Source organism: Odontesthes bonariensis, chromosome 1 (assembly GCF_027942865.1).
Source record: "Odontesthes bonariensis isolate fOdoBon6 chromosome 1, fOdoBon6.hap1, whole genome shotgun sequence".
NCBI classification, from domain to species: Eukaryota; Metazoa; Chordata; class Actinopteri; order Atheriniformes; family Atherinopsidae; genus Odontesthes; species Odontesthes bonariensis.
In genome coordinates, this window is record NC_134506.1 from 31,728,238 (window position 1) to 31,743,079 (window position 14,842).

The 14,842-nt window shown below is 40.9% G+C and overlaps 1 protein-coding gene across 4 annotated transcripts in view; it reads right to left on the bottom strand.

Moving 5' to 3' along the window:
- trpm7 (transient receptor potential cation channel, subfamily M, member 7) overlaps positions 1-14,842 on the bottom strand; it is a 39,677-nt gene that overhangs the window by 12,961 nt on the left and 11,874 nt on the right. For 3 of the 4 annotated variants that reach the window (XM_075464328.1, XM_075464321.1, XM_075464343.1), the window contains exons 5-22: positions 14,471-14,684; positions 13,254-13,378; positions 12,995-13,166; positions 12,585-12,759; positions 11,668-11,791; positions 10,754-10,826; positions 9,260-9,360; positions 8,677-8,811; positions 8,527-8,580; positions 8,294-8,434; positions 7,911-8,045; positions 7,500-7,777; positions 7,185-7,413; positions 6,287-6,442; positions 6,058-6,201; positions 4,281-4,409; positions 3,821-4,072; positions 2,084-2,258 (exon numbers count right to left, since the gene is read on the bottom strand). In XM_075464328.1, the coding sequence (XP_075320443.1) occupies positions 2,084-2,258; positions 3,821-4,072; positions 4,281-4,409; positions 6,058-6,201; positions 6,287-6,442; positions 7,185-7,413; positions 7,500-7,777; positions 7,911-8,045; positions 8,294-8,434; positions 8,527-8,580; positions 8,677-8,811; positions 9,260-9,360; positions 10,754-10,826; positions 11,668-11,791; positions 12,585-12,759; positions 12,995-13,166; positions 13,254-13,378; positions 14,471-14,684 (2,812 nt within the window). Of the gene's footprint in view, positions 1-2,083; positions 2,259-3,820; positions 4,073-4,280; positions 4,410-6,057; positions 6,202-6,286; positions 6,443-7,184; positions 7,414-7,499; positions 7,778-7,910; positions 8,046-8,293; positions 8,435-8,526; positions 8,581-8,676; positions 8,812-9,259; positions 9,361-10,753; positions 10,827-11,667; positions 11,792-12,584; positions 12,760-12,994; positions 13,167-13,253; positions 13,379-14,470; positions 14,685-14,842 lie in introns of those variants that run through there. The other variant, XM_075464336.1, reaches the window with a different exon arrangement.

Below are 14,842 nucleotides of genomic sequence, written 5' to 3' on the forward strand. Positions count from 1 at the left end.
ATATTGTGCCCGATGACATTTAAAGGGATAGTTTGCCTCTTTTGACATGAAGCTGTATGACATCCCATATTAGCAATATCATTTATGAACATTGACCTAGCCCCGCTGCGTCCTGTGAGCCGAGTTCCAGCTGAGTTTTGGGGTCCACGAAGGTAGTCCGGCTAGTTGGCTGGGGTCAAAAAAATAAAGCCTTTTGCTTCTCAAAAAAATATCCGTTCAAAAGAGTAATACATTTGCATCACAAAATGTTGTCCAGGAAAAAGTCAGACCTCACTTCGCTTGGCGCTATTTTTGCCTCCCTTGATATCAATGCGTCCAATGTAAACTGTGCAGACCGAAGAGCAGACCCAGCAGTCCCCTGCTTCCGAGCAGTAAACACCGTAACAGGTGCAGCTATCGCTAGGTGGCTAGGGACTGCTCGGTCTGCACTGTTTTACATTGGACGCATTGATATCAAGGGAGGCAAAAATAGCGCCAAGCGATGTGAGGTCTGACTTTTTGTGATGCAAATGTATTACTCTTTTGAACGGATATTTTTTTGAGAAGCAAAAGGCTTTATTTTTTTTACCCCAGCCAACTAGCCGGACTACCTTCGTGGACGCCAAAACTCAGCTGGAATTCGGCTCACAGGACGCAGCGGGGCTAGGTCAATGTTCATAAATGATATTGCTATTATGGGATGTCATACAGCTTCATGTCAAAAGAGGCGAACTATCACTTTAAGAGCCGTTTCTGTCAGAGTGTGCCGCCTGGCACATCATCAGGATAAGAGTCGATGAATGCCTGCATCTTATTTCATAGCCGATTTAACCAGAAAACTGAACAAAAACTGCTCAGATCGCAACACTGAAAACTCAACAGAGCCAATAAACTCACCCCTCAGGTCTAATTTATATCCTCTACAACCATTTTTTTTAATAACACGAGGGGAGGATACAGTCATGAGAAAAAAATTACATCTCTTTTCGGTTCAAAGCTTTTACCCAATAGGAAATAATAATTAAAAAATAAAAAAAATAAAAATCTAATGGTCTTACAATGAGGAAGATGAACCTCATATGAACAAACAATATGACTGTTCCTGCCTGTTAATCTGGGAGGGGTTCTGAGGCTGTTTCCGAACAATTTCCATCATTCTACATGGAAAGGGATTATTCATGAGTGTAAAACACACGACAGCTACCAATCTTCCCATTTTTGGGCTTGCAGACACAGAACCTGAGTTAAATTAACCACAAACTCCTCTGTATAGCAAAGTATTCTAGAGTCAAACATGAGGCCACCTGTCTGACAGCTAAAGCTCAGCAGAGACAGAGTCATGCAACTGGACAATTGTCTCACACACAGAAGCAAATCTACAACACAATGGCTGAATAAGGTGTTGCAATGACCCAGACAAAGTCCAGACTTCCACCTGATTGGCATGCTGTGGTGGGACTTTAAGAGAGCCGTACGTAAATGAATGCTGCAAAGGGTCGGACCAGGTAAGGACCAGATGGTATTTTCATTATATCCCAATAGTTAAAACCTTTGAATCTAAAGCTTCCACAGTTGTTACATAAAGGGAAAAGTGGATAAACATATCCAAGTTTAAGTCTCACTAGGTTGTTTGATATAAAAACTAGGATTTAAATTGCATTTATTCACCACGATAAATAAACTTCAGTAGTGTTGGTAAAAACTTTTGGCCGCGTCTTCCATGTATATGAACTAGTTCATATAACCAGTGATAAACCACATGATAACTTTCAGCAGTTTGTGAAAACACAGGATGCCAACTCAGGTCATGGAGCAGTCAACAGCAGTGTTTTCCTCCCCCTAAGCTTCAAAAGTGCCCGACTTAAATGGCGATCACTTAATTGTTGCCTTTCAGAAGGACCATTTATTGCCGATGATGCAGTGATGCAAAAAGCCCAGCCCTCCCCAGAGAGACCTGCACTGGCAGTTGATTAGGCCACCGTGGGTTTGATTTTCAGTGCTCTTTTTTCTTTAAGTGACAATCAGCCATCATGCTGTAGCGAGAGGCTTTGAATATAACCGGCCTTACCCTCATAATCTCCCCTCCCATCCTCATCGTCCTTACCATCGATTTCATAGGCATACACTTCCCCGTACATCATCCAGTATGGTTGAAACACCACATCTTTGGCTAGTGTCCAGCTGGGCTCCTCATTTGGATACAGAATGGCTTTCCTTGGTACACCGTAGCTCAGCAGGACAATAGCCATTATTACCACTATGTAAAACATATTGGCCACCTGCAAAAGATGTCACAAGAGTGAAGGCAACATGACTGATGGAATCTTCTCCACCTGAAACCATAACATAAATAAATAAAAAGTGTACATTTATTCATATTTAGTGTATACGCGTCAACTCTGAGGATTCCAGGTCAGCAATAATTTTGTATTTTAACGTAAAGTGTAGTAGTAAAGTGAAATCCCTTTACTTTTGGCTCAACAAATAAGGAAAACGTTCACAAGATAACGCACCTTTTTGTTTTTTGCTTTGGTCTAATGTCCATCGTTAAAAAAATAAAACAAACTTACTGATGCTTTCAGCTGCAGGGTATAAATTTCTAAATTGCCTGTTTTGAAATCCTCAGGGCAGACAGTACTTCTGATGATTACTATGTACAAAATGGATCATCATGTTAACTACGTTTGGATTAAATGGAGTTTGACGAGGAGTTTGGTAAATTGGGAAAAATGCTTTGTTTTCTTGCTTAGATTCATTCCACTGTTATTTCATCTACACAGTACATTTGCACACACACAAAACTATTAATACTCACATATAAAAAAGTACAGAGCTACAGCTAGCAAGCAGCTAGCTTAAGTTCGATAGCTAGACTTCAGGAAGTTTAAGGTGGATTAAACAAGATATGTTTTTTTGTGTTTGTTTTTTTAAAAAGGTTCAGAAATGCTGGTAAGAAGAATTATTTGAGCTTTGGCTCAAGGCTTGACAGTTAATTTACCCAAACTAAGCTAAGCTAGTTGCCTTCTAGCTTCACATCTACAAATTTAGTAGAAATCTCAGCAAGAAAAGCAAGTGAAGAAAAGAAGGAAAAAAAAAAAAAAAAAAAAAAAAAAAAAAAGCACATTTCTTCATTAATCATGGTTACAAAGTTTGCCATCATTTGTGAGGTTATACAAGTAGAAAGAAGCACAAAGCACGGTATGTGGTGAAACTGATGAGGCTGCTCAGGATAATGTAGTGTGGTACGATACCTGGTAACATCACGTGGATGAAAAATGCTGTTTAAATGTGAACGTTCAAAGTGAAAACATGAACACCGACGTGAAAACCTAACAAATCCTGAAAATAGTGTCAGAAACTATAAAACAAATGAGGCCAGATATCAAGAGCTATATTTCATATGGTCACAACAATATGTAAAACATACCTGCTCTGATATTTGAGCTTTTTCATCGTCTTCGTTACTAACACATGGAAGCACCTTGATAAAAACACTGATGGAGCAGGTCATCTTTTAGACCATCAAACACTAGTTTTAAAAAAGGGGTTACCTGCTTCTAACAACAACAACAGGCAGATCGATATTATTGCTTGTCTGTCATGTTCAGGAGTTAAATGCCTGAGAAAATAAATGTCAATACAATCACAATATCGAAATGAAAGAAGTTTTGCTTCCATGCGAGATGCAATCTGTACGCCTCACAGTCAATTATATGAGAAAGAAGTTCAAGTAACATGAGTTGCTTGGTAAATTATACATGTTTACATACAGAAAGCAATCACAATGCATGTAAATCTGACCCTCTGTGTAAGTAATCATCATCCCCCCCCCCAGACTCACCATTTTAGCAATCATCATGACGTATGGTCCAGCTTGCTGGTTTACAGCCAGGATATCCAGGAGTCGCACATACCAGAAGATGATATTGAGACAGTAAACTGTCCTACCGGGGACAAAGGCTTCATCTCCACCCAGCCTTAAGCCAAAGCCGATAAAGAAGGTCACAATGGCCAGAAAGTCGGACACGTTGAAGTAGTCGCTGAACCACACCTTTATTTTCTGGCTTATTTTGCCTGCTTCAGACATGAACATCTGACGAAAAGGAAGAGAAACCGTAGAGAAGACAAGTGAAATGAGAAAGATTGGAAAAAAAAAAACAAACAAACAAAAAAAACAACAAACAATACTCTTATGGGTTGATGGGTTCATGCACCAGAGCGCAGAGACGCTTTATAAACTCTTCACATCCGTAAATGTCACCTGTAGAGCCTCAGGCGTGCAAGACTTTTGTTTCACATACCTCTCGAATTTTCTCAATAGCAGAGGTGAAGATGTACAGGATGACCACCCACTCTTGAGGAGAAGGCCATTTAGGCATTCTCACCAGCACAACGTATGTGTACAACATCAAATAACCCAGGTAGAAGAGCTAAAAAAAAAAAGAAAAAAAGAAAACAAAGGGAAAACATAAATAGTTCTCTGGTGACTGTAAATTCTTTCATTCAAATATGAAAAAAGATGAGCAGTTTATGTTGACAAAGAGCCTCTAAACAAAGTTCTCCACAACGCCAGCTCACAGAGGAGGGTGGGCTGCTTCAGAAGATGCCGAAACAGTATTTTACCCAAATTATATACATCCCAATTTTATTATATTTCGCCTATTAATTAGTGTTGTTAATATGACAATGTTCATTCATTTTGGGCCTCTTGCTTGTTCTTCAGTTTCATTAAACAAACACAGCATTACATCAGTTAGCGTTGTAGCAAATATCAAAAGCAGTGATTTGGACCACAATATGAGTAGCATACATCTACTCTTACTGAGCACTTAGTTTTCTGCTGTTTTGTCTTACATTTCTAAGGTTTTAGCCATAAAACCATCTACAGGAGACACTGCTGGTCTGCCATTAACGGCTCTCATAATTTAGTACGGACACTCGTGCTCCCTGAAGATGAGCGTGAATGTTTTGCAGACTTTGGTTAACTTGCGACACAAACCCAGGTCAACATTTGCCCGCATTTATTGCAATAGTTTGAAAAACCTTTTCTCTGAAAGAAAACAGACAATGGTCAATGGACGTGGACAATCCATGTTCCTGGTTAACAGGTTTCTCTGATGTGAAACCGAGATCTCAAGAACAAAGAAACTTTTCTAGCATAGAAATGATATAGATCTGCTTCCCAATGGTAGATGAACGCCCTACTTTAAGCTTTTTTTTTTGCATAAGGCAAAAAAAAACAAAAAACAAACAAACAAAAAAAACAGGTAGATCAAGATGCAGACTGTGGGAAAAAATATCTGCAAAGCATACACAAACAGGTCAAGTGTCCGGGTGCAGCTCTGATTGGGTCTGCAGTTTTCAAAGTAGCTGAACCTTGACATGTGAGCTGTGAACTGATGGGAAAAAAAATAAAAATAAAACAAATCAGCAGTTCTTCCATGGGTGACGCATAAGTCAGTGGTGCAGTGTTGCATTGATGTCCTGTTCCTGGAAGCAGGTACAGCAGATGTAGATAAGCTTGGGCAGAGGCTATATTGCGCGGACTAGTTGGTTCAGTGATGTTATCGGAACCACTCAGTCTTGAACAGCCTGAAAAACAACCCTATCTTTGCGACTGAAACCCACAGCGATGACTCCCAGGCACCTGAGAACCAGCCTCGGGCTTGTGTATATAAATAAACCAAAAGTCTCTGTACATGTGCACAAGAATGTTTAGAAAATGTTTTTAAAATAAACTTTCGCTGCCTTCTTCCTGACAAATCTCAACTTGTTGGTGAGGTGATGACACATGCAGCATTCATTATATTCATACCAATTTCCACTATCTGAGTTGGAGTGTCTTTTGTTAGGCGAAAGTTAAGCTTCCTGGCTGAACATTTTGGACATATCTTGTCAAGTTTAATGGAGCAAAGACAAACTTTCGATGTTGAACTTTAACAAAAATGTTGAGTTTCTTCTCTTGGGTATAAACAACTTCTCGTGTTTCAATTTACTCAGATTCTTATCCAGATAAGCCACCTGAAAAGGAATATTCCGACTATGAAGTATGTGCGCCCTTTCTTCTAATTGCCATACCGTATTGGACCAGAACTTGACAATAGGAGCATGGTAGAAGGCATAGATTTTCCTGGTTAAGGGGAGTTTTCGGGACCGCACATGTGTCTCGATGTCACTTTTCGCCTCCACGTGGTCGTGAGATCTGGACTCCTTGAAAACATCCTGCAGAGGGGTTAAAGAGGCCCAAATTAGTCAAGTAATGAGAGTCTTTGAGTCACATTTCAGTTTTTTCTCAGATTCCTCTTACCATCTGGATGTCCTCAGCTATATTCTGGAAGTTGTGTTCGCTGTCCTCCATAGTCATTTGGTGGTCGTCCTGACTCTGAGGGATGTGAGCCATCTCGGCTTTAGATTTGTACTCCAAAAGCAGGATGGCAGGAGGCACCAAGATACTAAGAATCACCTGCAGGTACACGGACACAAACAAACACTACTGTGGGTGGCTGCAGCTATATTTGTTAACAATCTTTGAATGACACACAGGAATACCCCACAAGTTTTACTGCCATCGTCCAAATCTAAGGAGAAACCAGAAATAAGGACTGTGGCAGCAGCGCTCTCATTGTGTTCTACTGAGATTCTCCTTCTTTTCACCAATTTAATTATATTTTTTCAATTTGGTCTGATAAAGTTTGCAAACTGACAAAACTGTCTTTCATTCTTCTATTCAAATCTATCAATCTTTTGATAACCAACGATGTCTAAATGCAGCTAAATATCACTTTATTTTCCATTTACTTTTGTTATCTAACGACACAAATTAAATGCAAATATTTTAGGGGTAATTAAAAGATTACCCCTAAAATAAAACTTTTTATTCCCTTATGATTCAGTTTGGATCGCCAGTCATTGAACAAAATGGCACTTCAACACGTAAGCATTTTTATTTCACTGAACCCTGGGATTAAACATGGAAGAAAACCTTTTTTTCTCCAACCTTTTATCCTCTATGCTTGAAGAGAAAAAGATGTAATGAAGATCACACACTGAAATATCGAGGTAGACTTTTCTGATCGGTTTCTTTGATCCAACCATTTTTTCAAAGAATTTCTTTAACTTTAGAAGGAAATTTGTGATTCCTGCATATAAATTGACCCCAGCATTTTATTTGCAACCAAAAATAAAAATCTAGGTGGAGCATGAACCTTGTACCAGGAGTTCTTGCGCATGTTCAGTCGTCCCATCCACATGTCTGAAAGCAGCATCTGGGTGCAGGTATGAGCGACAAAGGGCCTCAGGTGGGAGGAGACAGCCAACTTCAAACAGGTGGAGTTGCTCCAGTTCTTAAGCTCATAAGTCAGAAGCTTCATGGCCATGGTCTCATCCTGCCTGAATGACTGCTCCAGCAGGTCCACCGCCAACGTTCCAAAGTCACTGATACACATAAGCAATGTTAGCACATACCTTACTTTTATCCCAACATAAGAGAAATTCACAGCTAACACTTAAAAACACTTTACTTTGAGTACTCCTTTAGCTTCTCTGAAGTATCATCCACCACGTCGCTCTTTTTGGCCTCATATCCCATAGAGCGACACAGTTTACAGGCCACCAGTGCCTTTGCCATGTTCTCTTCTCCGTGTTGCCAGAAGAAAAGAGACATTTTCTGCCTCTTCATCAGCACTGCCCACACCAGAAGTTCATTGAAAGGGTATGGAAAACGCTTCGTCTCAGGGTCATCGATGTCCACAATCTCCTCCTTGCTTCTCTTCTTGTTCTGCTCAGCTGTAGACTCCAACTGACAGGAAAAAGACAAAAGAGGGTGAGAAGTGGGCAGACTTTTCCCTTTAACAGCGGCTCCTTAGACCCAGAAACGTTCCACGGGTTTGACCTTTTTGGAACCTGGTTCCTTTCACTGATTAGCAGTTCACCTTGGGTTTGTACGGCTGCGCAGTCTTGATGAAGTGGTTGTGCCTGGTCTTCTCTTTCTTATCAGCCTGCATGCTAAAAGCCTCGTGACTTTTCCTCAAATGAGAACCAGGACCTGCCGAGTGGCGCCCTGACCTCTGTGCAGAACATGGAAACGCGTTAAATACAGATCACAAGCGACGCAGGATTCAAGATAAAAGAAGATTCAACTACTACAGTCACTGATGGAGGAAAAACATTAATACTTAACAATTTGTTTTTTTAATAAATATCTTAAGTTTGCCCGCAAGGAAATAACCCCCCCAAAACATATGGATCGAAGCCGAATATCAACACACATGGTCACATATTAAGCACCAGAAATGGTGTTACTCTTTTCACTCACCCTGTTGTTTCCATGGAGATTGTTGTAAATGATTCTGAAGCGTTTCCTGGTGTAGTTGCACCTGTATGTCCCACCCATCAGATACTCAATCACCAGGCCGATATCGATCAAAGTGATTTTATAGTTCGGAGGCAGATTACTCTGTAAAAGACAAAAAAACACTAATATTTAGAAGGTTCTACATCAGATCAGACAGAGTGTTCTTATGAACGGATAAGAAATAGACAGAGTACCTGTTTAGCATCTCTAACCAGGTGAAGGAGAGTTGGGTTGTATGGAGGTTGTTTCTGAAATAAAATAAAATAAAAGAGGACACTCAAAAACAAACTTCTCCTCAGCTCCACTCTTTAACTCACTGGCCGGTGTTTAGTGCATCAGATTACCGTGTTGTAGAGCTCCTCCAGCCGATTAATTGTCAGGAAACGGTGCATGTTGACGCCATTTTCTATGAGCAGCTTCACAAAGTCCACCCTGTCCATCACTAGTGCATCCAGCATTGCTTGCTCCAAAGAATCCACCTAAACACACAAACAAAAAAAATAACATGCAGTTATGAAGGATATTTTTTTTAAGCAAACCATTATTTATAAAACAAACACAATGAGGGAGAAGACCAAAAATATGTCCAAGTTAAACACAAAACATACACACAGCGTACAAATAAATATCCAGCTCATCATTCACGCAGGAGCCAGGGGTCCTCCAGCTTTAAAAATAAACACAGGCACTAAAGGACCGCTTATGATGACAACTGTAACAGGGTTCATGTTACAGTCACGACAAGCAGTTCGTGGCAGCCTGCCCAAGCCCAGTCCCCCGGCTCTTCAGAACACAAACTGTGGCCAACAGAGGCTTTGGGGTCATTCTGGGTGAGTCCAAAGGTTTCTAGCTTATGCTGAGCTAAGCAAACATCCCTGGGAGCTGAGGCTCATGCACACATCCAAACATTTTGTGCCTTTTCTTTACCAGTAGCTGTTGTCCATACACAAACACATGATTCTTGGCAATGTCTACACGGTCCCAGGCCAAAGTCAGGACCAGCTGATCGAAGGCTGATGCGTTTGTGCCTGAAATACACAGGTACAGACATAGGTCAACGCACGCACGGACGCATATTAATCCACAAGCAAGTAAAATCATATTAACTGTGCATTTCCTTCTGGCCAGCTAGCGGGATTAGAGGGGGTTAGAGCAGGCACAGAGCAGTAATACAGTCAATTACACACAAATACAGCAGCAGAGCAGATCAGACTACAAAGTAAATCCCTGCTCAGTCTGCTGGTCTCTTCCAGAGTTATCAGCCTTGTCGTCCTCCGGGAGCCATCCGATTCAAATGGTAATAATCAGAGTAAACAGAACTGATTGACGGGTTGTCAAAAAGGATCTCGGGGCAATCTATTTTTCAGCTGGCTTAAGCGACCTGTCTCCTTAAAATTTCAATATAAAAATAAGACACATTTGAGTTTATTCAGCACAATAAAAAGATATTTAGCTATAACTCAAACCTAAAATAATTTGAATGAATGCTCGATCGTTTATTTGCTTTGCATTATTCACCCCCCCACTAAATTAAAAAAAACAAAAAAAAAAAAAACAGTAAAATCTCTTTGTCATTCTCAAAACTAAGAGCACATTGGCCACTGTCTAACACCCCGTCTAATCATACTGCTTCACCCAATCCCACTTCAAATGAAAGTGATGGCATCTCTCCTAAGTTCCCCATTCAATGTACAGTCTGCGAAATGATTTGCAACCAAGTAGAAAAAAAAGAAAATCCTCTGAGCAACACTCAGTACTTTTAAAAGGTTTGAGAGCTTTTGTAGAACAGAGTCATTCTGAGGATGCGCTGCAAGATGACAGCACATGTGTTTGAAGTGTGCACCTCAGGAACAGAAAGGGAGTTTTCTTTAGTCTCTAAACTTGTTTCTCAGAACCATCGATCAAATTTAGGCACTTAAAGACTCCAAGTTAAATGGAACGACAGCGAATGAGCAGCAAAAATGCGCTACACCAACCTACATTCAGTACAACAACCCTCTTTTAGCTAAAACACGTGTTCCGGAGTTGACATGAAGAGTGCCTGTGTCTTAGCAAGGAGCACAAGAGTGTTAGTGTTGCTTCATTTTGACAATAGAAAAATGACAGAGGGCCTAAAGGACAGCAGAGAAGAGAAGGAGGATAAGATCAAGACACAAGGGTCACAGTGTTGGAATAAAGAGCGCATGTGAATGTGAGCAACATGATCTCCTCAGAAGCACAAAGAGAGGGGCACCCAGGGGGGAGTGAGCTCTCAAAGCATATCTATATCAGAAAGAAAACACTGTGAAGCATTGAAATCTTAACTCCCAATGCCAACAACTGCAGTATATGAATAGACTTAATCAAACTTACGTGACAAACTCCAAGTTCCTTTATTATAGAAGTTGAGGACAAAGTTTTAGAAAGGTGGCATCTACAAACCTTGAAGTAAAGCCCTCAGGATGGCTACATCAATGTCCTGGTGTTCCTCTGAGCTGATGTCAAACACAGTGATCTGTTTTCCAAGAAACAAGAGAGCACTCATCATCAGGTTCCCACAGACATTATCCAGATGTTCGAGGTCGCTTCACCATGGCAGCAGTTTGCACTACTCACAGTAGAACCGCCAGCTGTTGTCAATTAGATTAGGAGTCGTGCGATAAATTTGGGATATCAGATGTGAAAGAAGTGATTTTAGTAATCTCCGTGGCAGAGGGTAAACTAGTTCATCTTGTTTTCTAACTGAAGGGGGCATGAGAGTGTCCCAGAGGGGACAGGTGGAAGAATGTGAGACATGAACTGCAGATTTCCTCAGTTGAGTTTGGACTCAGACAGTCTCTACACATAAAATCTATAAAGTTTTTAGGATTCTGCACAACTTTCACTTTCTGACTATATGATTATCTATACTGTTCATTACCAAAAAGGCACCTATAAATGTGCTTCAAAATAGAAATCAAACTGTCCTCAGCTGCTGTGCAGTTTGGTTGAGATTCATGACATTTGTAAGATTTCTTCAGTATAAAGAGAGAAAAATTTGCCAAACTGCAGGCAAACACACCAAAGAAATACATGCTTATGGTCCATAGCCAAGCATCCGACTCTGTGGCAACATTATACTCTGTTTATATCTCCTAAAGCCCCCCCTGGGGGGGAGGGGGCGGCCGCCCACGGTGTACAAGTTTGAGAACGGCAACTTTCCTTGGAAGTTGAACCGTTTTTACTCACTTCTCTTGTGGGAAATGTTCAGTTTCTAATCAGTTATATAATGTGTCTTAATTGATTTCACAGCTGGACTCACTGCAACTGACAAGTAAAAAAAAAAATAAAAAAAAGCAAAATGTGAAAAAGTTTACCAGTTCTTTGCTCCTCATGCACTCCATCAGAGTCTGAAAGAGACGGATGGCTTCGCTCTGGCTGAAGTTGAACGTTTTCTTGATTGTTGCAATGATGTCCGTTTCCACTCCATCGGGAAGACTGCTGTGGAATTATCATAGCACGACACAGTTAGTCACACTCATAAAACACAGACCGACATCAAAACATTTCATCATATCGATGTTTTGAGTTCAGTTTAAGTTGCTCTTACAATAATTTCCCTTTTTTGTAGCCATGTAAATATAATGTACTCATAACTGAGTAATACTTCACACAAAATATTCCTTTAGAATAGATTTTATTCAATCAAGATTTTCGGAATATGGATCTGGTGCAGCCGACTCATTGTAAGTGTATTGAGTCTTTATCAGTTCATTCTAACATTAATGTTAATATGACCATCGGTCAGCTTGTCTCATATTTAGACAGTTGCGCAATGTTCATAACCCTGACTCTGCAGAACACCAAAGGTTTTGAAATGATATCCACCTGTACGAGCAACCGTGGTGACCTGCTCAGAGCTTTAACTGGAGATTAACAAAATATATATTAAACATTTAGGCACAGCTATCATTTTTATTAAAATGTTTTTTTTTTTTGTTTTTTTTTAAAAAAAAGGTCCCTAATTTCAGGGTTTGAAATCTCATCGGACAAATTAACGTAACCATAAGTAACCAATGATAGTATTTCACGAGAATCCTTTGCATTATGGAACATATGGGTATCACTTGTGGTACTTTAGGATGAATCTGGCCATGCGGACGTCAGAATGTATTCAATAAATGACAGTAACTCAACGCCACTGGGACTCATCAGTCAGCATGTGCGTTTCTTTTATTTGCCTTCGTTTGCTTTCTGCTGCACAGCCCTCGTCCTCAGTGTGTAGTTGACCTACCCCCCCTCTTCTGTCTGCTTGTGGACGTAGGCCAAGATGTCAGCAGCACGGCCGGTCCCCTCACACACCACCACTGGGACAGGAGGGCTCTCGTGAAGGTACTCCAGCACGGTCAGGATCACGTTGGGATCGCCCTCAAAGATCAGCGCCACAACAGGAACACCCTGACCAATTCCTGGGAAAAAAAAAGACAGAATGGCAAACAGATCACGTTTAGTCTCGATGTTCACACAGACCACCGGTAATATATCCTGCCTAAACACTTTAAGCTAAATAATAATATAGTCTTTCTGATGACCAATTGTCAGATCTATTTTTCTACGCAAGCGATTCATTTAAGTGATTTTATTCATTTGGACAATGAATAACCTTATAACACCCGATCCCCGCTACGGAAACGCTTTTCTTACGTGCATGTATTCTTTGTAGGTTGATGTGTTTCTCCAGGTCGCGCCGCAGTTTCACCTCAGCGCCGTACTTGCCCACTGTCCCATCATCCACCAGCAGGAAATGGGAATGCAGATTGTTGAGAACATTTAGTTTGCTAAGAGGATTTAGCAGTGTCTGATAAGGAACGACGATCTGCAGTGGAGGAATGAGGAGCCGTTAAGAGGTGAGAAGGGGAAGATTCAGATGAATCCCATTCAGATTTGAGGAGTTTTCTCTTACGTCTCTGCCAATGAGATCGCTCCTGTTTTCAATGACTCCCCATGGTGCAATGCCAATAGTGCAAATTTTCTTTGATGATCTTGATCCGTGTTCTTTAAGAGCGTCTCCCACATGTTTTGCCACACCTTTGGGATGGATGGATGCAGGAAAGAGAGAAAGGTACATTTTAAAGGAGTTTTTCTTTCACTTCATCTTGATTAAAATGTTCAAAAGTAACTCGAGTATTTCTTGAAATAAAATCTGTAAAAGTTGAAACATGCATTTGTCTCAGAGTTGTTCATGAACCACAATCTTCAGCTGATGGATCTCATAGATCCAGCTGTAATTTGTGAGCTAGGAGACCATCCCAGCTGGCCAGGGTGCCAGCAAGGCATTAAAAGTAATCACTGGTCTAAGTAATTGACCCTGTGAGTAATGACTTAAACACTATGATCAGACCACAGCATCTTAACGCCATGCTCTGGCTGCAGACACACCTCAGCCACGACTCACGGCAAAATGGCATGCTTAGAGACCAGTATTACAACTTCTGCTACATCAGCGCATCACCCTCTGTGTGTGTCTGTAAGTTTTCACCCCTCCCCCACCCACCACCACCTTATACATCTATGAATATCTATAATAGGATAGGGTTATCTGGTTCCCACAGTTATAGTGTCAAATATAATTCTAAAAAACATGCAGAGTCTGTTGATTTAACGAGTTAATAAAACATCAAATTTGATTAAAAACATTTTTTTTTTTTTTACTCAATCAAGAACAACGAGTAACTAACGCAAAACAAAGCAGCGACACCTACGGGCAGGAACACCAACCACAGCAGTGCTCATGTTGACTTCCCCCATCTACAGGCATTTGAAAACAGATCGGTTTCTGGGACGATATATTACTCTCAAGACACTGACATGTCTGCTGTTGCCGTCTTCAAGGCATAGCCTGACATGGATAGAAATATCTTTTTCACTAACCCACAGATCGACTTGCGGGTGATTTAGAAACAAAGAAGACGAAAGCTTTCTAAAGGAGGTAAACACTAAATGATGGAAGATTCCCGTAAACAAAACAAAACTGTAGAGTCCTCACACATCCACACAAACTGTACCAGTTTAAAACTGAATTCACTTCCAAAAGCCCTGTAGAAACAACACAATCAATAGGGAAACCCTGCACTTTCAACCTGATGTGAAAGATAACATTTTCTCTTTCAGACTACATGCCTGTGTTGACCCCTCCTGTGAGAATCCAGGCCCCGGTGGTTACTGCAGCTTTGATGAGGCCCTTGCCCACCACCTGCTTGATGCGCGAGTGCAGCTCAAAGTTCTGAACTCCTCCATGGACTGAGATGAGGATCTTGGGAAGCTCCATGTGCCACTCCTTCAGCATCAGCCGCAGGATGCTCTCGGGCCGAGCGTCATAGGACAAACGCACATACTGTTCACGTTTGCCCAGACGAAGAAAAAAGAACAAAAATGCTCCCATGAACAAAAACCGAAAAGCAGCATCATGATTTCATATTTCTGAAGCAGAAACCAGACAGAATATTGATTCATTGGCTAATATGGTGATCAAACTGCATTTCAATTGCGTTC